This window comes from Mustelus asterias, chromosome 8 (assembly GCF_964213995.1).
Source record: "Mustelus asterias chromosome 8, sMusAst1.hap1.1, whole genome shotgun sequence".
In the NCBI taxonomy this organism is placed as follows: domain Eukaryota; kingdom Metazoa; phylum Chordata; class Chondrichthyes; order Carcharhiniformes; family Triakidae; genus Mustelus; species Mustelus asterias.
In genome coordinates, this window is record NC_135808.1 from 140,245,691 (window position 1) to 140,273,153 (window position 27,463).

A 27,463-nucleotide genomic window follows, 5' to 3' on the forward strand; every position below is an offset into this window, starting at 1 on the left:
GCAGCCACAGAAACATCTGTCTGTGCCCCTGACTATCAAGTCTCCTCCCACTATCACTCGCTATACTTGTACAGCAATCATCTCACCATACATTTCAGCTGCTAAACAAATTAACTAAAACCAAGAACATAAGAACATAAAAATAGGAACAGGAGTAGACCACTTAGCCCTTCGAGCCTGCTCCTCGATTCAATGAGGCCATGACTGATGTTCTTCAATATCATTTTCCTGCACTGGAGTTTTCTATCAATTTCGGTCTGGGACACATTCAACGACTGAGCATCTGGGCAGAAAATCCCAAAAGTTCACTACCCTCTGAGTGAAAAAATTCTTCCTCAGCTCACTCCCAAATGGCCAGGCCCTTATTCTGAGACTGCGTCCCCTGGTTTTAAGCACCCGCTCCCACCAAAGACTGGAGAACCATCCTCCCTGCATTTACTCTGTCGAGTCATGTAAGAATTTTGTAATTTTGAATGAGTTCACCTTTCATTCTTAAAATTCCAGAGAATAAAGGCCTCGTCTATTTAATGTTTCCTCATAAAATAATCCCTCAATCCCAGGAATCAGTTTGATGAACTTTCATTGAACTTTATAGCAAGTAAAACCAGGTTCACTTGATAATTATTCCTTTTGTTACAATAAATACTTACAATTCAACACAGGAAATAAAGTCACAATCCAACATACGAGAGTCCTTTACAGTTGCTGATCCATGGTACAACATCACAGTTAACATGGAAGGCCTGGGTTGGAGATATTCACATGGAAGTGGAGAAAGGCGATACCTGCCAAGTTAGCAAGTGTAGGTGAATCTCAGTTATTCATGTTCAGTGATATTGGTGGAATGAAAGTAAAAGATAACATCCCATTTTTAAACAAATAAGTTTGTTCTGGTATTGCAAATGAATCATTTTAATTTTTTTACACCAGGGAGCTATAAATGCTTAATTGTTGAGTTTATTCAAGAGAAGTTCAATAGAACCTTGGGCAGGAATTTTTAAATGGGTCAGTACCAAGAAGGGAGGCAAGCTGATGTGCAATTTGGCATCATCAGCAACCAGGACAGTTCCCTGCCACTATCCCGATTCAGAGTCATTTTCAATTAAGGCAGCTCAAGGTAGTGGGCAGCCCACATTAGCGAGGACCATGTGGTGGGCTCATGTCAAAGGGTGCATAATAAATCATAGGAAGGACCCCCAGGATTCATAACAACTGCAGGGTCACAGCTGTAGCTGCCCACCATTCCCTCGATGGATTATCCCTCCAGGATCACAGGCAGGCAGCTGTGTTTAAAAAATATAAAAACCAACTTTTCTTCACTTCTCTCTCTCCCTGCACGTTCACATCAGCAGCTCCTTTCTCAGCCGATGAGGCTGCCAATGTCTGAGTGGACTCTGGCGACTTCCTCCGGTTGCTAGTGTTAGGCTCACTGGTCTACGGTTCCCTGTTTTCTCTCTGCCTCTCTTTTTGAGTGCTGGGCTTGCATTGACTACCCTACGGTCTGTGGGAGCCAGCCCAGAGCCCAAAGAATTTTGGAAAATGTACAAGGTCCAACAAGAGACGGTGCTGGATCTAATTCTGGGGAACAAAGCTAGACAGCTGTTTTATGTGGCAGTGAGGGAGCATTTTAATGATAGCAACCACAACATAATACAATTTAAGTTTGTTGGGGAAAAGGAAAAAATGGTTTGCAAAAATAGTTTTGGATTGGGGAAGGCAGATGTTATTAGAATAAGGCAGAATCTGGCCAAAGTAGACTGGGAACAGCTTCTCAAGCTCATACACAACACGTTTATTTAAAAGCTGTTCTCTGCACTGCACAGAATACAAACGGAAACTAAAACAGCAGCCTATGCAACATCCCAATGGGATCACCATCAAATCATGTAAATTACTCTCAAAGCAATTAGACAACTCGTTAAATATACAACAATAGGCAATCCTGTAAATTGATCCCAAAATGGCTTCCTCTGCCCTCTTCTCCTTGGCAAATGGAAACAAATTAGCCCTGTATCCAACAGAAATCTAATTAGTTAAAAGCAAATTATTGTTGGAATCTGAAACCAAAAGAGAAATTGCAGGAAAATCTCAGCAGGTCTGGCAGCATCTGTAAGGAGAGAAAAGAGCTGACGTTTCGAGTCCAGACGACCCTTTGTCAAAGCTAAAAGGTATAGAAAGTGGGAGATATTTATACTGCAGGGTGATGGAATGAAAGATCGCACAAAAATAGGCGGGACAGTAAGTTGCAATGAGGAAATAAGAATCTTACAAATGGATATAGATAGGTTAGGAGAGTGGGCCAAAATGTGGCAGATGGAGTTCTTCTCCCAGAGGGTGGTGAATCTTTGGAATTCTCTGCCCAATGAAGCAGTAGAGGCTACCTCGTTAAATGTGTTTAAGTCACAGATAGATAGATTTTTAACCATTAAGGGAATTAAGAGTTATGGGGAGCGGGCGGGTAAGTGGAACTGAACCCACTATCAGATCAGCCATGATCTTATTGAATGGCGGAGCAGGCTTGAGGGGCTAGATGGCCTACTCCTGCTCCTATTTCTTATGTTCATTTACTCTGTCTACATTTCCCGCTGCCTTGGCAGAACAGCCAACATAATTAAGGACCCCACGCAGCCCGGACATTCTCTCTTCCACCTTCTTCCGTCGGGAAAAAGATTTAAAAGTCTGAGGTCACGTACCAACCGACTCAAGAGCAGCTTCTTCCCTGCTGCCGTCAGACTTTTGAATGGACTTACCTTGCATTAAGTTGAGCTTTCTCTATACCCTAGCGATGACTGTAACACTACATTCTGCACTCTCTCATTTCCTTCTCTATGAATGGTATGCTCTGTCTGTATAGCGCGCAAGAAACAATACTTTTCACTGTATCCCAATACATGTGACAATAATAAATCAAATCAAATAAATGGGGAGAGACTTTGGGGTGCTCCAATGCAGAGGGATCTAGATGTCCTCGTTCATGAGTCACAGAAAACAAGCGTGCAGGTGGGGCGGCACGGTGGCACAGTAGCTAGCACTGCTGCTTCACAGCGTCAGGAACCCAGGTTAAATTCCAGCCTCGGGTCACTGTCTGTGTGGAGTTTACACATTCTCCCAATGTCTGCGTGGGTTTCCTCTGGGTGCTCCGGTTTCCTCCCACAGTCCAAAGATGGGCGGGTCAGGTTGATTGGCCATGGTAAATTGACCCTAGTGTCAGGGAGATTAGCAGGGTAAATATGAGGGGTAACGGGAATAGGGTCTGGGTGGGATTGTGTTTGGTGCAGACTCGATGGGCTGAATGGCCTCCTTCTGAACTGTAAGGATTCTATGATTCTAGGTACAGCAGATAATAAAGAAAACTAATGAAATGTTGGCATTTATAGCTAAAGGAATAGAATATAAAGGTAAGGAAGTATTGTCGCAACTATACAAGGCATTAGTGAGGCTGCACCTGGAGTATTGTGCACAGTTTTGGTTCCGTTATTTGAGGAAAGATGTCGTGGCATTGGAAGCAGTTCAGAGGTTCACTAGATTGATTCCAGAAAGGTGGTGGGTGAGTGGAATCGACTGCCGTCAGTGGTGGTGGAGGCAAACTCGATAGGGTCTTTTAAGAGACTTCTGGGTGAGTACATGGGACTTAATAGGATTGAGGGTTATAGGTAAGCCTATATACAAGCCTAGGTAGGTAGGGAAATGACCGGCGCAACTTGTGGGCTGAAGGGCCTGTTTGTGCTGCATTTTTTCTATGTTCTATGTTCTAGATGAGGGATTTGTCGTATGAAGAGAGATTGAACAATTTAGGCCTACACTCTGGAATTTAGAAGAAAGGAGATTCAAATTGAGGTATTCAAGATGATAAAAGGTATGGATAAAGTAGACGTGGAGCGGATGCTTCCTCTTGTGGGGCAATCTAGGATGAGATAGTCTTAGGATAAGAGGAGCAAATTTAAAACAGAGTTGAGGAGAAACTACTTCTCCCAAAGGGTCGTGAATCTGTGGAATTCACTGCCCCAAACTGCGGTGGATGCTGGGACAGTGAGTAAATTTGAGGAGTTAGACAGATTTTTAATTGGTAATGGGTTGAAGGGTGATGGGTAGAAGGCAGGAAAATGGGGATGAGGAGCATATCAGTCATGATTGAATGGTGGAGCAGACTCGATGGGTCGAATGGCCGAATTCTGCTCCTGTATCTTATGAAGTTGTGAACTATTGGAATTCATGACCGCATGTATCTGTGAGGATGAAGGATAAGTGTAGCAAGTATCGGGAACCCTGGATAACAAGGGATATTATGAGCCTTGTCAAAAAGAAAAAGGAAGCATTCGTAAGGTCTAAAAGACTGAGGACAGATGAAGCCCTTGAAGAATATAAAGAACGTAGGAAGGAACTTAAGAAAGGAGTTAGGAGGGCTAAAAGCTCTCATGAAAAGTCCTTGGCAAACAGGATTAAGGAAAATCTGAAGGCATTTTATACGTATGTAAAGAGCAAGAGGGTAGTCAGGGAAAGGGTAGGTCCACTCAAGAATAGTGGAGTGAATCTATGCATGGAACTAGAGGAAATGGGCGAGACACTCAATGAATACTTTGCCTCAGCATTTATCAAAGAGAAGGACTTGGTGGATGAAGAGCCTAAGGTAGGTGTGTAGATATTCTGGGTCACGTCGACATCAAAAAGGTGGTGGTGTTGGGTGTCTTAAAAAGCATTAAAGTAGATAAGTCCCCAGGGCCTGATGGGACCTATCCCAGAATACTGAGGGAGGCAAGGGCAGAAATTACTGGTGCCTTGGCAGAAATCTTTGTATCCTCATTGGCTACAATTGAAGTTCCAGAGGACTGGAGGATAGCCAATGTTGTCCCATCGTTTATGGGCAGCAAGGATAATCCAGGAAATTATAGGCCGGTGAGCCTTACATCAATGGGAGGGAAATTATTGGAAAAGATTCTTAGGGACAGGATTTACTCAAATTTGGAAACAAATGGACTTATTAGTGACAGACAGCGTGGTTTTGTGAAGGGGAGGTCATGCCTCACTAACTTGATCGCGTTTTTCGAGGAAGTGACGAAGATGATAGATGAGGGAAAGGCAGTGGATGTTGTATACATGGACTTCAGTAAAGCCTTTGACAAGGTATCTCATGGTAGACTGGTACGAATGGTGAAGTCACATGGGATCAAAGGAGAGCTGGCAAGATGGATACAGACTAGCTTGGCCATAGAAGACAGAGGGTAGCAGTCAAGGGGTGCTTTTCTGAATGGAAGGCTGTGACTAGCGATGTTCCACAGGGATCAGTTCTGGGACCTTTGTTGTTCGTAGCATATATAATTGATTTGGAAGGAAATGTAGCTGGTTTGATTAGTAAGTTTGCAAATGACACAAAAATTGGAGGAGTTGCGGATAGTGAAGAGAATTGTTAGAGGATACAGCAAGATATAGACTGGTTGGAGACTTGGGTGGATAAATGCCAGATGGAGTTTAATCCGGACAAATGTGAGGTAATGCATGTTGGAAGGTCCAATGCATGCAGGAATTATACAGTAAATGGTAGAACTCTTAGGAGCATTGATAGGCAGAGAGATCTGGGCGTACATGTCCACCAATCACTAAAAGTGGCCACGCAAGTGGATAAGGTAGTTAAGAAGGCATATGGCATGCTTGCTTTCATCGGTCAGGGCATTGAGTATAAAAATTGGCAGGTCATGCTGCAGCTGTACAGAACCTTAGTTCGGCCTCATTTAGGATATTGTGTACAATTCTGGTCGCCACACTATCAGAAGGATGTGGATGCTTTGGAAATGATACAGAAGAGGTTTACCAGGATGATGCCTGGTATGGAGGGTATTGGTTATGAGGAAAGGTTGGATAAACTCGATTTGTTCTCACTGGAACGACGGAGGTTGAGGGGTGATCTGATAGAGGTTTACAAGATTATGAGTGGCATGGACAGAGTGGATAGTCAGATGCTCCTTCCTAGGGTAGAAAAGTCAAGTACTAGGGGACATAGGTTTAAGGTGCATGGGGAAAAGTTTAAAGATGTGCGAGGCAAGATGTTGTACACAGAGGGTGGTGAATGTGTGAAATGCGCTGCCCGGGGAGATGGTGGGAGCAGGTACAATAGCGGCATTTAAGGGCTATCTAGACGAACACATGAATAGGATGGGAATGGAAGGATACGGACTCCATAAGTGCAAATAGTTTTAGTTTCGGCAGGCACCATGATCGACGCAGGCTTGGAGGGCCGAAGAGCCTGTTCCTGTGCCCATCAAACACTACTCCCTCAATAAACAATCTGACGCTCCCTGATTTCTACTGTAAGGCAACCTCCAGCACAGGTCACATGACCCGTCACCTACCCTACATTTAAAACTACAGCCCCAAAATATAGCAATCTTGTAAACCAAAAGATACATCCGAAAACAAAATAATCTTATAAATTTCATGTTTGTAACCTATCCAAAATATTCAAATAATAAGTCAACATGCAATAAGATGGCTGGGTCAGAGTGAGGTCTATTTCATCATTCTGACACAGCACTTGCCAGTCCGAAGTTGCTAATTTCATAAATCATTCCCTGATTTATCAAGCCCTTCAAGCAATTTTCACAGTTCAAGTTTAAGCCATGCAAAGCATTTTCCAAACAGGACAAAGGTAATTAACAGAATGGCTATCCTCACATTGAATCACAGGGTTGTTACAGTTCAGGAGGAAGCCATTTGGACCTTTGTGTCTGCACCAACTCTCCAATGTTGAAAACTTTTAAATCAGTATTTATCAAAAAGACATTACATATTTTCCTTCAGCACTTCTAAGTCTGTATCCACTCCAACAAGAACTTCAATGCAACTGCAGAATTTTAAGCGTGACAGCAGTGTGCATTCGGCACATCCCAAATCTGCTACCTGGAAACAATAAGTAAACAGCTTATTAATTAACTGCCCATAATTGACATTTTATAGAACTAGCAAACTTTTAGATCAATCATTTCATCCAAATACACTAAAAGGCAAAACGAGTTCTCCTGTCATAGTTATTTTGCTAAATTAGAGGTATGACATGGATGCAAGTTGTTGCTGTCACAGATATGATATAAATGTAGGTCCTTCTATCTGAATTTGCACCAGGACCTGTACAGTCATTGTCTCCCTCAACTGTTAAACAGTGGGAGGACACAAGGTTTGCATCTTCTTCCTGCAAGCCTAAATTTCAGTGGTGTCAAAAAACATCATTTTTCAGTTTCTGAACATTTGCTTCTGCACAATAAGACCATAAGATATAGGAGCAGAATTAGGCCACTCGGCCCATCGAGTCTGCTCTGCCTTTCAATCATGGCTGATATTTTTCTCATTCCCATTCTCCTGCCTTTTCCCATAACCCCTGATCTCCTTATCAACCAAGAACCTATCAATCTCTGTCTTAAAGACACTCAATGACTTGGCCCCCACATCCTTCTGTGCAAAGAATTCCACAGATTCACCACTTTCTGGCTGAAGAAATTCCTCCTCATCTCTGTTTTAAAGGATCGTCCCTTTAGCCTGAGGTTGTGCCCCCTGGTTCTTGTTTTTCCCTAAAAGGTTCTAACTGTCAAATTCGTAGAAAACTGAAGTAAATCACGCTGGTTTTTTCAGTTGGAGTTCACACTCGAATCTCCCACACTCTGTGCATTGCAGACGCCACCAGCGTGAATATCATGAGATTTCAGGGGGCGGGGCCTATTCAAAGAACAAAGAGAACAAAGAACAAAGAACAATACAGCACAGGAACAGGCCCTTCTGCCCTCCAAGCCTGCGACGCTCATGTGCCCAACTAGATCATTCATTTGTATCCCTCTATTCCCAGTCTGTTCATGTGGCCATCTAGATAAGTCTTAAACAATCCCAGTGTGTCCACCTCAATCACCTTGCCCGGCAGCGCATTCCAGGCCCCCACAACCTCTGTGTAAAATACATCCCCGTAACATCTGTGTTGAACCTTGCCCCCCTCACCTTGAACCTGTGTCCCCTTGTGTTCATCACCTGGGAAAAAGCTTTCCACTGTTCACCCTATCTATGCCTTTCATAATTTTAGACACCTCTATTAGATCGCCCCTCATCTGCGCTGTAATGTTCTATCTATCTATCTATCCTCCGTCTTTCCAGGGAGAACAACCCCAGTTAACCCAATCTCTCCTCATAGTTAAGACCCTCCATACCAGGTAACATCCTGGTAAACCTTTTCTGTACTCTCTCCAAAGCCTCCACGTCCTTCTGGTAGTGTGGCGACCAGAATTGGACGCAGTATTCCAAATGTGGCCGAACCAACGTTCTATACAGCTGCAACATCATATGCCCACTTTTATATTCTATGCCCCATCCAATAAAGACAAGCATGCCATATGCCTTCTTCACCACCCTCTCCACCTGTGCTGCCACCTTTAAGGATCTGTGGACTTGTACACCCAGGCCCCTGTGTGTGTCTATACTCCTGATGGTTCTGCCATTTATTGTATAGCTCCCCCTTACATTGCATCACTTGGCATTTATCTGGATTAAATTCCATCTGCCATTTCTCCGCCCAAAGTTCCAGCCTGTCTATATCCTGCAGGACGGGGTGCACCTGAACCAGAGGGGCACCAATATCCAAGGAGGGAAATTTGTTACGGCTCTTCAGGGGGGTTTAAACTAATTTGTCAGGGGAGTGGGAAAAGGAGTTGTAGTCCAGAAGTCAGTGAGGGTGGTGAGGTATTGGGGAAGGTATCAGGGTCAAGGGTGAACAAAGAACAAAGAACAGTACAGCACAGGAAACAGGCCCTTCGGCCCTCCAAGCCTGTGCTGCTCCTTGGTCCAACTAGACCAATCGTTTGTATCCCTCCATTCCCAGGCTGCTCATGTGACTATCCAGGTAAGTCTTAAACGATGTCAGCGTGCCTGCCTCCACCACCCTACTTGGCAGCGCATTCCAGGCCCCCACCACCCTCTGTGTAAAAAACGTCCCTCTGATATCTGAGTTATACTTCGCCCCTCTCACCTTGAGCCCATGACCCCTCTTGATCATCACCTCCGACCTGGGAAAAAGCTTCCCACTGTTCACCCTATCTATACCCATCATAATCTTGTACACCTCTATTAGATCTCCCCTCATTCTCCGTCTTTCCAAGGAGAACAACCCCAGTCTACCCAATCTCTCCTCATAGCTAAGACCCTCCGTACCAGGCAACATCCTGGGAAACCTTCTCTGCACTCTCGCTAACGCCTCCACGTCCTTCTGGTAGTGCGGCGACCAGAACTGGACGCAGTACTCCAAATGTGGCCTAACCAGCGTTCTATACAGCTGCATCATCAGACTCCAGCTTTTATACTCTATACCCCGTCCTATAAAGGCAAGCATACCATATGCCTTCTTCACCACTTTCTCCACCTGTGTTGCCACCTTCAAGGATTTGTGGACTTGCACACCTAGGTCCCTCTGTGTTTCTATACTCCTGATGACTCTGCCATTTATTGTATAACTCCTCCCTACATTATTTCTTCCAAAATGCATCACTTCGCATTTATCCGGATTAAACTCCATCTGCCACCTCTCCGCCCAATTTTCCAGCCTATCTATATCCTGCTGTATTGCCCGACAATGCTCTTCGCTATCCGCAAGTCCAGCCATCTTCGTGTCATCCGCAAACTTGCTGATTACACCAGTTACACCTTCTTCCAAATCATTTATATATATCACAAATAGCAGAGGTCCCAGTACAGAGCCCTGCGGAACACCACTGGTCACAGACCTCCAGCCGGAAAAAGACCCTTCGACCACTACCCTCTGTCTCCTATGGCCAAGCCAGTTCTCCACCCATCTAGCCACTTCTCCTTGTATCCCATGAGCCTTAACCTTCTTAACCAACCTGCCATGTGGGACTTTGTCAAATGCCTTACTGAAATCCATATAGACGACATCCACGGCCCTTCCTTCATCAACCGTTTTTGTCACTTCCTCAAAAAACTCCACCAAATTTGTAAGGCACGACCTCCCTCTTACAAAACCATGCTGTCTGTCACTAATGAGATTGTTCCGTCCTAAATGCACATACATCCTGTCTCTAAGAATCCTCTCCAACAACTTCCCTACCACGGACGTCAAGCTCACCGGCCTATAATTTCCTGGGTTATCCCTGCTACCCTTCTTAAACAACGGGACCACATTCGCTATCCTCCAATCCTCAGGGACCTCACCCGTGTCCAAAGAAGTGACAAAGATTTCCGTCAGAGGCCCAGCAATTTCATCTCTCGTCTCCCTGAGCAGTCGAGGATAGATGCCATCAGGCCCTGGGGCTTTGTCAGTTTTAATGTTCCCTAAAAAACCTAACACTTCCTCTCTTGTAATGGAGATTTTCTCTAACGGGTCAACACCTCCCTCCGAGACACCCCCGGTTAACACGCCCCTCTCCTTCGTGAATACCGATGCAAAGTATTCATTTAGGATCTCCCCTATTCCCTTGGGTTCTAAGCATAATTCCTCTCCTTTGTCCCTGAGAGGTCCGATTTTCTCCCTGACAACTCTTTTGTTCCTAAGGTATGAATAGAATGCCTTAGGATTCTCCTTAATCCTGCCTGCCAAGGACATCTCGTGACCTCTTTTTGCCCTTCTAACTCCCCGTTTGAGTTCTTTCCTACTCTCTCTGTATTCCTCCAGAGCTCCATCTGTTTTCAGTTGCCTGGACTTAACGTACGCCTCCCTTTTCATTTTAATCAGATCCTCAATTTCCCTGGTTATCCACGGCTCTCGAATCCTACCTTTCCTATCTTTCCTTTTTACAGGCACATGCCTATCCTGCAGCCTTATCAATAGTTCCTTAAAAGACTCCCACATGCCAGACGCGGACTTACCCTCGAACATCCTCTCCCAATCAACATCCACCAATTCCTGCCTAATCCGGCTATAGTTAGCCTTCCCCAATTTAGTACCCTGCCCGTAGGACAGCACTCATCCTTGTCCATTACTATCCTAAAGTTAACAGAGTTGTGGTCACTATTTGCCACATGTTCCCCTACCGAAACTTTGACGACCTGACCGGGCTCATTTCCCAGAACTAGGTCCAGTATAGCCCCCTCTCTAGTCGGGCTATCTACATACTGTTCCAAAGAACCTTCCAGTACGCATTTTACAAATTCCTCCCCGTCCGGACCCCCAGCTCTAAGCACTTTCCAGTCTGTGCCAGGGAAATTAAAGTCCCCCACTACAACAACCCTATTTTTTCTGCACCTATCCAGAATCTCCTGACATATCCTTTCCTCCACTTCCTGTGGGCTGTTGGGTGGTCTGTAGTACACCCCCAGCATAGTGACTGCACCCTTCCTGTTTCTGAGTTCCACCCACAGCGACTCAGTACGTGACCCCTCTAAGTTGTCTACCCTCTGCACCGCGGTAATATGCTCCTTAACTAATATCGCTACTCCCCCACCTTTTTTAGCCCCTCCTCTGTCTTGCCTAAAACACTTATACCCCGGAATATTCAGCTGCCAGTCCTGTCCTTCTTTTAACCAAGTTTCCGTCACCGCAACCACATCCAAATTCCGCATAAGCATTAAGGCCCTAAGTTCGTCTGTTTTACCCGTTACGCTCCTCGCATTGAAGCAGATGCACTCCAGACCTCCAGGCCCACTCAGGTCATCCTCCTCCAGAGTGCTCCTCTTCTTAGCTAGCCTTGCCCTGGCCCCCAGCTCAACCCCAGCCTCAGTATTTACTGACCTACTGTTTTGTTCCCCACCCCCCTGCCACACTAGTTTAAATGCTGCCGAAACATTCTAGCAAAACTCCCAGCCAGGATATTTGCTCCCTTCCAGTTGAGGTGTAACCCATCCTTTCTGTACAGTTGCCATCCTGACTTGAAGATTTCCCAGTTATCTATGAATTTAAAACCCTCCCTCTTGCACCAGTCCTTTAGCCACGCGTTCAACTGTAGAATCTCCCTGTTCCGAGCCTCACTTGCACTAGACACCGGGAGCAGTCCAGAGATTGCTACCCTGGAGGCCTTACTTTTTAGCCTAGCACCCAACTCCCTGAATTTCTCTCGTATGACCCCCTTGCTCTTCCTACCTACATCATTTTCACCAATGTGTACAATCACATCCGTTTGACTACCTTCCTTTTTAAATATGCTTCCTACCCTCTCAAAGAACAAAGAACAGTACAGCACAGGAAACAGGCCCTTCGGCCTGCTGGCAGCAATGTCTCGGAGACATCCAGTACCCCGGCACCAGGGAGGCAGACTACCATCCTGGATTCTCGTTCACTCCCACAGAACCGCCTGTCCGTGCCTCTAACCATTGCGTCCCCCACAACTATCGCTCTCCTAAACCCCTTCTATCCCTTCCGGACCCCTGAGCCTGTCTCCGTGGAGGCGATCTGGTCCTCGTGGCTTACCCCTGGAGGGTCATCCCCCTCCACAGAATCCAAAACAATATACCTATTTTGGAGGGGGACAACCACAGGGGATCCCTCCACAGACTGCTCACTCCCTTCCCTTCTCCCATCTGTTGCCCATCCCTCTCTTTTATGGGAGACTGCCACTGGGGTACTTTCTGGCACATCACCCTTCTGACTATTACCCCTCCTAACTGTGACCCACGTGTCTTCCTTCCGAGACCCTGGTGTCACTACCTGACTATAACTTCTATCTATTAATCTCTCATTTTCCCTAAGTAAACTGAGTTCATCGAGCCTCAGCTCCAGCTCCCTTACACGATTCTTCAGGAGTTGCAGTTCCACACATCTGGCACAGATATGGACTTCCGGGAGGCAAGTCGTCTCCAGGAACTCCCACATCCCACATCGAATGCAGTATATTGGCCTCCCACTCATACCAGCCATGTCCTTTTTAGTTTTTGGGAGATAAAACAAAAAAGGCGGTGTAACAGAAGAAAAACAAAACCTTCCTCGCCTTCGCCAAAGCCCTGTGAGCCAAAGCCCTTATAGCTCATACTCTGCTTCCCACACACTCAAGCCCTGTCAAGGTGGGTACAGGTAGACAGGAAGGTGGGTTGAAGTGTGTCTACTTCAATGCAAGGAGCATCCGGAACAAGGTAGATGAACTTGGGGCATGGATTGGTACTTGGGACTACGATGTTGTGGCCATTACGGAGACGTGGGTAGAACAAGGACAGGAATGGTTGTTGGACGTTCCGGGGTATAGATGTTTCACTAAGTGTAGGGAAGCTGGTAAAAGAGGTGGAGGAGTGGCATTGTTAATCGAGGATAGTTTAACGGCTGCGGAAAGGCACTTCGAGGGGGATCTGCACACTGAGGTAATATGGGCTGAGGTTAGAAATAGGAAAGGAGCGGTCACGTTGTTAGGAGTTTACTATCGGCCCCCAAATAGTAATAGAGATGTGGAGGAAGAAATTGCGAAGCAGATTATGGATATGTGTGGGGGTCACAGGGTAGTTGTCATGGGGGACTTTAACTTTCCAAATATTGATTGGAGCCTTTGTAGGTCAAATAGTTTGGATGGGGCAGTTTTTGTGCAGTGTGTGCAGGAGGGTTTCCTGACACAATATGTGGATAGGCCGACAAGAGGTGAGGCCACATTGGATTTGGTACTGGGAAATGAACCGGGCCAAGTGTTAGATTTGGTTGTGGGAGAGCACTTTGGAGATAGTGACCACAATTCGGTGTCTTTTGTTATTGCAATGGAGAGGGATAGGGCCGTACGGCAGGGCAAGGTTTACAATTGGGGGAGAGGTAATTATGATGCGATTAGGCAAGAATTAGGGGGCATAAGTTGGGAACAGAAGCTGTCAGAGAAAGGAACTAATGAAAAGTGGAACTTTTTCAAGGAACAAATACTGGATGTCCTTGATAGGTATGTCCCTGTCAGGGAGGGAGGAAATGGCCGAGTGAGGGAACCATGGTTCACGAAAGAGGTGTAATGTCTTATAGAAAGTCACAGCACAAACAGGCCCTTCGGCCCACAAGTTGCGCCGATCACATCCCCACCTCTAGGCCTATCTATAGCCCTCAATCCCATTAAATCCCATGTACTCATCCAGAAGTCTCTTAAAAGACCCCAACGAGTTTGCCTCCACCACCACCGACGTCAGCCGATTCCACTCACCCACCACCCTCTGAGTGAAAAACTTACCCCTGACATCCCCCCTGTACCTACTCCCCAGCACCTTAAACCTGTGTCCTCTCGTAGCAACCATTTCAGCCCTTGGAAATAGCCTCTGAGAGTCCACCCTATCCAGACCCCTCAACATCTTGTAAACCTCTATCAGGTCACCTCTCATCCTTCGTCTCTCCAGGGAGAAGAGACCAAGCTCCCTCAACCTATCCTCATAAGGCATGCCCCCCAATCCAGGCAACATCCTTGTAAATCTCCTCTGCACCCTTTCAATGGCTTCAACATCTTTCCTGTAATGAGGTGACCAGAACTGCGCGCAGTACTCCAAGTGGGGTCTAACCAGGGTCCTATAAAGCTGCAGCATTATCTCCCGACTCCTAAACTCAATCCCTCGATTAATGAAGGCTAGTACGCCATACGCCTTCTTGACCGCATCCTCCACCTGCGAGGCCGATTTAAGAGTCCTATGGACCCGGACCCCAAGGTCCTTCTGATCCTCTACACTGCTAAGAATGGTACCCTTCATTTTATACTGCTGCTCCATCCCATTGGATCTGCCAAAATGGATCACTACACACTTATCCGGGTTGAAGTCCATCTGCCACTTCTCCGCCCAGTCTTGCATTCTATCTATGTCTCGCTGCAACTTCTGACATCCCTCCAAACTATCCACAGCACCACCTACCTTGGTGTCGTCAGCAAACTTACCAACCCATCCCTCCACTTCCTCATCCAGGTCATTTATGAAAATGACAAACAGCAAGGGTCCCAGAACAGATCCCTGGGGCACTCCACTGGTCACTGACCTCCATGCAGAGAAAGACCCCTCCACAGCCACTCTCTGCCTTCTGCAGGCAAGCCAGTTCTGGATCCACAAGGCAACAGCCCCTTGGATCCCATGCCCTCTCACTTTCTCAAGAAGTCTTGCATGGGGGACCTTCTATGTTTCTATGTTTCTATGTTATCGAACGCTTTGCTGAAGTCCATATAGACCACATCCACCGCTCTTCCTTCGTCAATGTGCTTGGTCACATTTTCAAAGAACTCAACCAGGCTCGTAAGGCACGACCTGCCCCTGACAAAGCCGTGCTGACTACTTTTGATCATACTAAACTTCTCTAGATGATCATAAATCCTGTCTCTCAGGATCCTCTCCATCAACTTACCAACCACTGAGGTTAGACTCACCGGTCGGTAATTTCCCGGGCTGTCCCTGTTCCCTTTCTTGAATATAGGGACCACATCCGCAATCCTCCAATCCTCCGGAACCTCTCCCGTCTCCATCGACGATGCAAAGATCATCGCCAAAGGCTCCGCAATCTCCTCCCTCGCCTCCCACAGTAACCTGGGGTACATCCCATCCGGTCCCGGCGACTTAGCAACCTTGATGCCATTCAATAGTTCCAACACATCCTCTTTCTTTATGTCCACCTGCTCGATCCTTTCTGTCCTCCGCAATCCAGCAGTACAACCACCCAGATCCCTTTCCACCGTGAATACCGAGGTAAAGTATTCATTAAGCAGCTCCGCCATTTCTAACGGTTCCGCACAAACTTTTCCCCCTTCACCTTTTAAGGGTCCTATGCCTTCACATCTCATCCTTTTACTCTTGACATATTTGTAGAAAGCCTTGGGATTCTCCTTAATCTTACCCGCCAAGGTCTTCTCATGACCCCTTCTCGCTCTCCTAATTTCCTTCTTAAGCTCCTTCCTACATCGCGTATACTCCTCTAAATCCTTAACACCTCCTAGCTCTCTGAACCTTCTGTACGCCTCTCTTTTCTTATTCACCAGGCTCATCACAACCTTCGTGCACCACGGTTCCCGTACCCTACCAACACCCCCCTGTCTCATCGGAACGTTGTCATGCAGAGCTCCAGACAAACATTCCTTGAAAATCCTCCACTTTCCTTCGGTACTTTTCCCCAAGAATGCCTCCTTCCAATTTACCCGTCTAATTTCCTCCCTGATGACACCGTATTTCCCTTTACTCCAGAGAAACACTTTCCTAGCCTGCCTGACCCTATCTCTTTCCAATGCTATCGTGAAGGAGATAGAATTATGATCGCTATCCCCAAGATGCTCACCCACCGAGAGATCCTCCACCTGTCCAGGTTCATTAGCCAGCACCAGATCAAGAACAGCCTCTCCTCTAGTAGGCTTATCCACATACTGTGTCAGGAAACTCTCCTGGACACACCTAACAAACTCCTCTCCATCCAAACCCCTAGCCCTAGGGATATTCCAATCTATGTTTGGGAAATTAAAATCTCCCATCACGACAACTCTGTTATTCCTACATCTCTCCAGGATCTGTTCCCCCATCTGCTCCTCAACATCTCTGTTACTATTGGGCGGCCTATAGAAAACACCCAGCAAAGTTACCGACCCCTTCCTGTTCCTAACCTCCACCCACAGAGATTCCGTAGTCAGTCCCTCCACGGCGTCCACCTTCTCTACAGCCGTGACACTATCCCTGATCAACAGTGCCACTCCCCCCCCTCTCTTGCCTCCCTCCCTGTCCTTCCTGAAACATCTAAAACCCGGCACCTGAAGCACCCAGTCCTGTCCCTGAGACATCCAAGTCTCCGTAATGGCCACCACATCACAATTCGAAGCAGCAATCCACGCTCCAAGCTCATCCACTTTATTCACTACACTCCTGGCATTAAAATAGACACATCTCAGACCTTCAGCCTGAGCACTTCCCTTCTCCCTCACTCGTCTAACCTCCCTCTTACCCTGTCTACATTCCTTATCTATTTGCGAGCTAACCTCCTCGCTCTCAGTCCCCTCATTTCGATTCCCTCCCCCCAACCTTTCTAGTTTAAAGTCTCACCAGTAGCCTTAGCCAACCTTCCCGCCAGGATATTGGTCCATAGATAGATAGAGGGGTCCATATCCACAGATCTCTAAATGGGGTCCATATCCACAGATCTCTAAAGGTTGCCACTCAAGTGGATAGAGCTGTGAAGAAGGTCTATAGTGTGTTAGCTTTTATTAACAGGGGGTGAGAGTTTAAGAGCTGTGGGGTTATGCTGCAACTGTACAGGACCTTGGTGAGACCACATTTGGAATATTGTGTGCAGTTCTGGTCACCTCACTATAAGAAGGATGTGGAAGCGCTGGAAAGAGTGCAGAGGAGATTTACCAGGATGCTGCCTGGTTTGGAGGGTAGGTCTTATGAGGAAAGGTTGAGGTAGCTAAGGCTGTTCTCTCTGGAGCGGAGGAGGCTGAGGGGAGACTTAATAGAGGTTTATAAAATGATGAAGGGGATAGATAGAGTGAACGTTGAAAGACTATTTCCTCGGGTGGATGGAGCTATTACAAGGGGGCATAACTACAGGGTTCGTGGTGGGAGATAGAGGAAGGATATCAGAGGTAGGTTCTTTACGCAGAGAGTGGTTGGGGTGTGGAATGGACTGCCTGCAGTGATAGTGGAGTCAGACACTTTAGGAACATTTAAGCGGTTATTGGATAGGCACATGGAGCACACCAGGATGATAGAGAGTGGGATAGCTTGATCTTGGTTTCAGATAAAGCTCGGCACAACATTGTGGGCCGAAGGGCCTGTTCTGTGCTGTACTGTTCTATGTTCTATTCTCTGACAATGTTCATCACTATCCGCAACTCCAGCAATCTTTGTGTCGTCCTCTAACTTACTGATCACACCAGCGACATCTTCCTCCAAATCATTTATATATATCACAAATAGCAGAGGTCCCAGTACAGAGCCCTGCGAAACAGCACTAGTCACAGACCTCCGACCGGAAAAAGACCCAAGAGATTCCCACCCAAGAGACTGACAGTTCAAGGTCTCTGCGCATGCGCAGTGGCCCCAAACTGTCATAGAAACATAGAAACACTACAGCACAAACGGGCCCTTCGGCCCCACAAGTTCTGCCGAACATATCCCTACCTTCTAGGCCTACCTATAACCCTCCATCCTATTAAGTCCCATGTACTCATCCAGGAGTCTCTTAAAAATCCCTATTGAGTTTGCCTCCACCACCACTGACGGCAGCTGATTCCACTCGCCCATCATCTGTGTGAAAAACTTCCCCCTCACATTTCCTCTGTACCTACCCCCCAGCACCTTAAACCTGTGTCCTCTCGTAGCAGCCATTTCCACCCTGGGAAAAAGCCTCTGAGAGTCCACCCGATCTATGCCTCTCAACATCTTATATACCTCTATTAGGTCTCCTCTCATCCTACGTCTCTCCAAGGAGAAAAGACCGAGCTCCCTCAGCCTATCCTCATAAGGCATGCCACTCAATCCAGGCAACATCCTTGTAAATCTCCTCTGCACCCTTTCAATCATTTCCATATCCTTCCTGTAATGAGCTGACCAGAACTGAGCACAGTACTCCAAGTGGGGTCTGACGAGGGTCTTATATAGCTGCACCATTATCCCCGGACTCCGAAACTCAGTCCCTCGATTGGTAAAGGCCAGTACACCATACGCCTTCTTAACCACCTCCTCCACCTGCGGGGCCGATTTTAGAGTCCTATGGACCCGGACCCCAAGGTCCTTCTGATCCTCTACAGTACTAAGAATCTTTCCCTTAACATTGTACTCCTTTATCCCATTTGACCTGCCAAAATGGACCACTACGCATTTATCTGGGTTGAAGTCCATCTGCCACTTCTCCGCCCAGTCTTGCATCCTATCTATGTCCCTCTGTAACTTCTGACATCCCTCCAGACTATCCACAACCCCACCAACCTTCGCGTCGTCGACAAACTTACCAACCCATCCCTCCACTTCCTCATCCAGGTCATTTATGAAAATGACAAACAGCAAGGGTCCCAGAACAGATCCCTGGGGCACACCACTGGTGACCGACCTCCAGTTAGAAAAAGACACATCTATACCCACTCTCTTCCTCCTTTGGGCAAGCCAGTTCTGGATCCACAGGGCAGCAGCCCCTTGGATCCCATGCCCTCTCACTTTTTCTAGAAGCCTTGCATGGGGGACCTTATCGAACGCCTTCCTAAAATCCATATAAACCACATCTACCGCTTTCCCTTCGTCAATGTGCTTAGTCACATTTTCGAAGAACTCCACCAGGCTCGTAAGGCACAATCTGCCTGTGACAAAGCTGTGCTGAGTATTCTTGAGCATACTAAACCTCTCTAAATGCTCATAAATCCCGTCCCTCAGCATCTTCTCCATCAACGTACCTACCACTGAGGTTAGACTCACCGGTCGGTAATTTCCTGGGTTATCCCTATTCCCCTTCTTGAAAATAGGAACCGCATCCGCAATCCTCCAATCCTCCGGAACCTCTCCCGTCTTCATCGACGACGCAAAGATCATCGCCAGAGGCTCTGCAATCTCTTCCCTCACCTCCCACAGTAACCTGGGGTACATCCCATCTGGACCTGGCAACTTATCTATCTTGATGCCATTCAAAGATTCCAGCACAACCTCTTTCTTAAAGTCCACATACTCAATCTTTTCAGTCCACCGCAAGCCCGCAGTACATCCACCCAGGTCCTTTTCCTCTGTGAAAACTGAGGCAAAATACTTATTAAGCACCTCTGCCATTTCTACTGGTTCCGTACAGACTTTCCCGCCTTCACCTTTTATAGGTCCTATTCCTTCACATCTGATCCTTTTACTTTTCACATATTTATAGAACGCCTTAGGGTTCTCCTTAATCCTACCTGCCAAGACCTTCTCGTGACCCCTTCTGGCTCTCCTAATTTCCTTCTTTAGTCCCTTCCTACAAGCCGTATACTCATCTAGATCCCTGTCTTCGCCAAGCTCTCTGAACCTTTTGTACGCTTTCCTTTTCTTCCTGACTAGGTCCCGCACAGATTTCGTGCACCACGGTTCCTTTAACCTACCAACACCTCCCTGTCTACTCGGAACGTTGTCCTGTAGAACTCTAGACAGACATTCCTTGAAAAACTGCCACCTCTCTTCAGTACATTTCCCCGAGAACACCTCCTTCCAATTTACTCCTCGAATTTGCTGCCTTATGTCTTCATATTTCCCCTTACTCCATATAAACGCTTTCCTAGCTAGCCTGATCCTCTCTTTTTCCAATGCAAGCATAAAGGAGATAGAGTTATGATCGCTATCCCCAAGATGCTCTCCCACTGAGAGACGTGACACCTGTCCAGGTTCATTGGTCAGTATCAGATCAAGTACAGCCTCTCCTCTTGTAGGCTTGTCCACATGCTGTGTCAGGAAACACTCCTGAACACACCTAATGAACTCCTCCCCATCCAATCCCCTTACCCTCGGGATATTCCAATCTATGTTTGGGAAATTAAAGTCTCCCATCACAACAACTCTGCGATTACTGCATCTCTCCAGGATCTGCTTCCCTATCTGCTCCTCCACAAAGAACAAAGAACAATACAGCACAGGAACAGGCCCTTCGGCCCTCCAAGCCCGCGCCGCTCCCTGGTCCAAACTAGACCATTCTTTTGTATCCTTCCATTCCCACTCCGTTCATGTGGGTATCTAGATAAGTCTTAAACGTTCCCAGTGTGTCCGCCTCCACCACCTTGCCTGGCAGCGCATTCCAGGCCCCCATTACCCTCTGTGTAAAATACGTCCTTCTGATATCCATGTTAAACCTCCCCCCCCCCCCCCTCACCTTGAACCGATGACCCCTCGTGAACATCACCACCGACCGGGGGAAAAGCTTCCCACCGTTCACCCTATCTATGCCTTTCATAATTTTATACACCTCTATTCGGTCACCCCTCATCCTCCGTCTTTCCAGTGAGAACAACCCCAGTTTACCCAATCTCTCCTCATAACTAAGCCCTTCCATACCAGGCAACATCCTGGTAAACCTCCTCTGCGCTCTCTCTAAAGCCTCCACATCCTTCTGGTAGTGTGGCGACCAGAACTGGGCGCAGTATTCCAAAGGTGGCCGAACCAACGTTCTATCCAACTGTAACATCAGACCCCAACTTTTATACCCTATGCCCCGTCCCATAAAGGCAAGCATGCCATATGCCTTATTCACTACATTCTCCACCTGTGACGTCACCTTCAAGGATCTGTGGACTTGCACACCCAGGTCCCTCTGCATATCTACACCCTTTATGGTTCTGCCATTTATCGTATAGCTCCCCGCTACGTTAGTTCTACCAAAATGCATCACTTCGCATTCATCTGGATTGAATTCCATCTGCCATGTAGCAAATAGTGACCACAATTCTGTTAGCTTTAGGATAGTGATGGAAAAGGATGAGTGGTGTCCTAAGGGTAAGGTGTTGGATTGGGGGAAGGCTAACTTTAGTGGGATTAGGCAGAAATTGGCAGCTGTTGATTGGGAGAGGCTGTTTGAGGGTAAATCCACATCTGGCATGCAGGAGTCTTTTAAGGAACAGTTGTTAGGGCTGCAGGACAGGCATGTGCCTGTAAAAGAGGATAGGAAGGGTAGGATTCGAGAACCGTGGATAACCAGGGAAATTGAGGGACTGGTCAAAAAGAAAAGAGAGGCGTATGTTAGGTCCAGGCAGCTAAAAACGGAGGGAGCTCTGGAGGAGTACAAAGAAAGTAGGAAAGAACTCAAACGGGGAATTAGAAGGGCAAAAAGGGGTCACGAAATGTCCTTGGCAGACAGGATTAAGGAGAATCCCAAGGCATTTTATTCATACGTTAGGGACAAAAGGGTTGTCAGGGAAAAAAATCGGACCTCTCAGGGACAAAAGTGGGGAATTATGCTTCGAGCCCAAAGAAGTAGGGGAGATCCTAAATGAATACTTTGCGTCGGTATTCACAAAGGAGAGGGATGTGTTGACTGGGAGTGTCTCGGAGGGGAGTGTTGAACCGTTGGAGAAAATCTCCATTACAAGGGAGGAAGTGTTAGGTTTGTTAGAGAATATAAAGAGTGACAAATCCCCAGGGCCTGATGGAATCTGTCCAAGGCTGCTCAGGGAGACGAGAGATGAAATCGCTGGGCCTCTGTCGCAAATCTTTGTCTCGTCACTGGACGCAGGTGGGGTCCCAGAGGATTGGAGGATAGCTAATGTGGTCCCGTTATTTAAGAAGGGTAGGAAGATAACCCGGGTAATTATAGACCGGTGAGCTTGACGTCCGTGGTGGGGAAGTTGTTGGAGAAGATTCTTAGAGATAGGATGTATGCGCATTTAGAAAGGAATAAACTCAATAACGATAGTCAGCATGGTTTTGTGAGAGGGAGGTCATGCCTCACTAACCTGGAGGAGTTTTTTGAAGAAGTGACCAGAATGGTTGACGAGGGAAGGGCCGTGGATGTCGTCGATATGGACTTTAGTAAAGCGTTTGACAAAGTCCCTCATGGTAGGCTGGTGAAAAAGGTTGGATCTCATGGGATAAAGGGGGAGGTGGCTCGATGGGTGGAGAACTGGCTTGGTCACAGAAGACAGAGGGTGGTAGTGGAAGAGTCTTTTTCCGGCTGGAGGCCTGTGACTAGTGGTGTTCCGCAGGGCTCTGTATTGGGACCTCTGCTGTTTGTGATTTAGATAAACGATCTGGAAGAAGGTGTAACTGGGGTGATCAGTAAGTTTGCGGACGACACAAAATTGGCAGGACTTGCAGATAGTGAGGAGCATTGTCAGAAGCTACAGAAGGATATAGATAGGCTGGAAATTTGGGCAAAGAAATGGCAGATGGAGTTCAATCCTGATGAATGCGAAGTGATGCATTTTGGTAGAAATAATGTAGGGAGGAGCTATACGATAAATGGCAGATCCATAAAGGGTGTAGATACGCAGAGGGACCTGGGTGTGCAAGTCCACAGATCCTTGAAGGTGACGTCACAGGTGGAGAAGGTGGTGAAGAAGGCATATGGCATGCTTGCCTTTATAGGACGGGGCATAGAGTATAAAAGTTGGGGTCTGATGTTGCAGATGTATAGAACGTTGGTTCGGCCACATTTGGAATACTGCGTCCAGTTCTGGTCGCCACACTAGCAGAAAGACGTGGAGGCTTTGGAGAGAGCACAGAGGAGGTTTACCAGGATGTTGCCTGGTATGGAGGGGCTTAGTTATGAGGAGAGATTGGGTAAACTGGGGTTGTTCTCCCTGGAAAGATGGAGGATGAAGGGAGATTTAATAGAGGTGTATAAAATTATGAAAGGCATAGATAGGGTGAACGGTGGGAAGCTTTTCCCCAGGTCGGTGGTGACGTTCACGAGGGGTCATAGGTTCAAGGTGAAGGGGGGGAGGTTTAACATAGATATCAGAAGGACATATTTTACACAGAGCGTGGTGGGGGCCTGGAATGCGCTGCCAGGCAAGGTGGTGGAGGCGGGGACACTGGGAACGTTTAAGACTTATCGAGATAGCCATATGAACGGAGTGGGAATGGAGGGATACAAAAGAATGGTCTCGGGAGCGGCACGGGCTTGGAGGGCCGAAGGGCCTGTTCCTGTGCTGTATTGTTCTTTGTTCTTTGCCATTTCTTTGCCCAAATTTCCAGCCTATCTATGTATCCTTCTGTAGCTTCTTACAATGTTCCTCACTATCCACCTCCCTGTTACTATTGGGCGGCCTATAGAAAACTCCCAGCAAAGTGATCGACCCCTTCCCACTCCGAACTTCCACCCACAGAGACTCTGTAGACAATCCCTCCACAACATACACCTTCTCTCAAGCTGTGACACTATCCCTGATCAGCAGTGCCACTCCACCCCCTCTCTTGCCTCCCTCCCTGTCCTTCCTGAAACATCTGAATCCCGGCACCTGGAGTATCCAGTCCTGTCCCTGAGACATCCAAGTCTCCGTAATGGCCACCACATCACACTTCCAGGCATCGATCCACGCTCTGAGCTCATCTCCTTTATTCACTGTACTCCTGGCATTAAAGTAAACACATCTCAATCCTTTGGTCTGAGCTCTCTCCTTCTCTATCCCCCGTCCATCCTCCCTCTTGCATTGTCTATAACCCTTCTGTTTGCGAGCTAACTTCCTCGCTCCCAGTCTCCTCGTCTCAATCCCCTCCCCCCAACCTATCTTGTTTAAACTCTCCCCAGTAGCCTTAGCCAACCTTCCCGCCAGGATATTGGTCCCCCTGGGATTCAAGTGCCACCCGTTTTTTGTGTACAGGTCACACCTGCCCCTAAAGAGGTCCCAATGGTCCAGGAACCTGAATCCCTGCCCCCTGCACCAGTCCCTCAGCCACACATTGATCCTCCATCTCACTCCATTCCTGCCCTCACCTTCCCATGGCACAGGCAGCAATCCTGAGATTACTACCTTTGCTTTCCTCCTTCTCAGCTGTCTCCCTAATTCCCTATACTCTCTTTTCATGACCCCTTCCCCCTTCCTTCCCACATCAGCGGTACCAATATGTACCGCTACCTCTGGCTCCTCTCCCTCCCACCTCAGGATTTCTGGGACTCGAACAGCGACATCCTGGATCCCGGCCCCAGGGAGGCAGACAACCATCCGAGATTCCCGCCTGCCTCTGCAAAAACACCTGTCCGACTCCCTTACCGTCGAGTCCCCGATTAACACTGCCTTCCTCTTCTTTTCCTTAGCCCTCTGAGTTACAGGGCCGGACTCCACTCCGGAGACACGGCCACTGCTGCTTCCCCCAGGCGGGCTGTTTCCCCCAGCAGTACTCAGGCAGGAGTACTTGTTGTGTAGGGGCACATCCACCGGGGTGCTCTCAATCACCCGAGCTTTACCCTTCCTGTCATAGAGGTTTACAGCATGGAAACAAGCCCTTCGGCCCAACTTGTCCATGCTGTCCTTTTTTTAAAACCCTGAAGCTAGTCCTGGTTGCCCGCATTTGGCCCATATCCCTCTACAACCCATCTTACCCATGTAACTGTCGAAATGCTTTTTAAAATTGTACCCGCCTCTAGTACCAACTCTGGCAGCTTGTGCCAGACACTCACCATCCTGTGTGTGAAAAAATTGCCCCTCTGGACACTTTTGTATCTCTCCCCTCTCACCTTAAACCTATGCCCTCTAGTTTTAGACTCCTCTATCTTTGGGAAAAGATATTGACTATCTAGCTGATCTATGCCCCTCATTATTTTATAGACCTCTATAAGATCACCTCTCAGCCTCCTACGCTCCAGAGAAACAAATCCCAATCTATCCAGCCTCTCCTTATAACTCAAACCATCAAATCCTGGAGCATCCTAGTAAATCTTTTCTGCCCTCTTTCTAGTTTAATAATATCCTTTCTATAATAGGGCGATCAGAACTGTACACAGTATTCCAAGTGTGGCCTTACCAATGTATTGTACAACTTCAACAAGACGTCCCAACTCCTATATTCAATGTTCTGACCAATGAAACCAAGTATGCTGAATGCCTTCTGCACCTGTCAGCCTGCGGTTTGCCTGGGACCCCTGCAGTGTTGCCCCCCCAATCCCCCCATGGCCCAATCGCGGCCGCCCCATCCATTGGTGGACCAGTCCCTGACCCCTTCCCCATCCTGGGCCGCCTGATCTCCAACCCCCAGCAGTGGGGAGATTGAGGGGACAGCACTGCCAGGGTGCCCATGCCCAGGGGGCACCCCCCCCCCCCCCCCCACTGCCACCCAACCCCGGGGGGGCCCTGTTGGCCCCCACTGCACTCCAGTGAGGTCATCCCCGAGTTCCCCGAAAGTGAGGAGCTTGTGTGAACCCCGTTGGAGTGAAATACTCTGGCAGGGTGGGAGATGCTAGCAGGCCCGGAGAATTCAGTCCCGGGCTCGATAATTACATTTAGGTTACTTTAAATGAGATTAAAATAATTTACCCGTGTTCCCACCAGTTTACAGCGCGAGTCAGAAGGCACCTACTCTCTGGGGCTGGGAGATGCGCCTGTGGCAGGAACGCATGCGCAAATCCCGCGAATCGGCCGACACGTGATTCTCCAACCAACTGCACTAAAAAATTAGCAGGGCAGGATGGTCTTATGGGAGAATCGCCCCCAAAGTATCAGCAAAATCAGGGACAATCATAAAAACAATAGATCTGAAAACAGACCAATCACATGGATGTCACTAATAACAATAAAGATAAGAACATACACAGTTTTGGATACTGTTGAGGGGAAGAGCCTGTCAGGGGGAGATACCAGCAGCACCCAAGCCTGTGGCACCACACCTGGTTCTGCTGTAGAACAGGGTCAGGCAAAGACCAAGTGAGCAATAGTAATAGGGGACTCGCTAGTTAGAGGCACAGAGAGGCGTTTCTGTGGCCGCGATAGAGGCTCCAGGATGGTGTGTTATCTCTCTGGTGCCAGGGTCAAAGACGTCTCTAAGTGGTTAAAGAACATTCTTAAGGGGGAAGGTGAGCAGCCAGAGGTCATTGTACACATTGGTACCAACGACATAGGTAGGAAAAGGGATGAGGCCCTCAAGTGTGAATACAGAGACTTAGGCAGAAGGCTAAAATACAGGACCTCAAAGGTAGTAATTTCTGGACTACTGCCGGTGCCACGTGCTAGCGGGAGTAGGAATAGAACAACAAAGAACAAAGAACAAGCCTGCACCGACCATGCTGCCTGACTTAACTAAAATCCCCTACACTTCCGGGGACCATATCCCTCTATTCCCATCTCATTCATGTACTTGTCAAGACGCTCCTTAAAAATCACTTCCGTATCCGCTTCCACTACCTCCCCCGGCAACGAGTTCCAGACACCCACCACTCTCTGTGTAAAAAATCTGCCTCGCACATCTCTTTTAAAACTTGCCCCTCGCACCTTAAACCTATGCCCCCTAGTAATTGACTCTTCCACCCTGGGAAAAAGCTTCTGATTATCCACTCTGTCCATGCCTCTCATAATCTTGTAGACTTCTATCAGGTCTCCCCTCAACCTCCGTCGTTCCAGTGAGAATAAACCAAGTTTCTCCAACCTCTCCTCATAGCTAATGCCTTCCATACCAGGCAACATCCTGGTAAATCTTTTCTGTATCCTCTCCAAAGCCTCCACATCCTTCTGGTAGTGTGGCGAACAGAATTGAACACTATATTCCAAGTGCGACCTCACTCAGGTTCTATCAAGCGTCAACATGACTTGCCAATTTTTAAACTCAATGCCCCGGCCGATGAAGGCAAGCATGCCGTATGCCTTCTTGACTACTTTCTCCACCGACATTGCCACTTTCAGTGACCTGTGTACCTGTACACCCAGATCCCTCTGCCTATCAATACTCCTAAGGGTTCTGCCATTTACTGTATATTTCCTATCTGTATTAGACCTTCCAAAATGCATTACCTCACATTTGTCCGGATTAACCTCCATCTGCCATCTCTCCGCCCAAGTCTCCAACTGATCTATATCCTGCTGTATCCTCTGATGGTCCTCAGTGCTATCCACAAATCCACCAACCTTTGTGTCGTCCACAAACTTACTAATCAATCCAGTTACATTTTCCTCCAAATCATTTATACATATTACAAACAGCAAAGGTCCCAGCACTG

At 47.4% G+C, this 27,463-nt stretch overlaps 1 protein-coding gene across 1 annotated transcript in view; it reads right to left on the minus strand.

Annotated features, from left to right (window-relative positions):
* henmt1 (HEN methyltransferase 1) overlaps nucleotides 1-27,463 on the minus strand; it is a 147,453-nt gene that overhangs the window by 105,337 nt on the left and 14,653 nt on the right. The window contains exons 2-3 of the mRNA XM_078219043.1: nucleotides 6,779-6,891; nucleotides 651-785 (exon numbers count right to left, since the gene is read on the minus strand). Of these exons, the coding sequence (XP_078075169.1) occupies nucleotides 651-785; nucleotides 6,779-6,891 (248 nt within the window). The remainder of the gene's footprint in view (nucleotides 1-650; nucleotides 786-6,778; nucleotides 6,892-27,463) is intronic.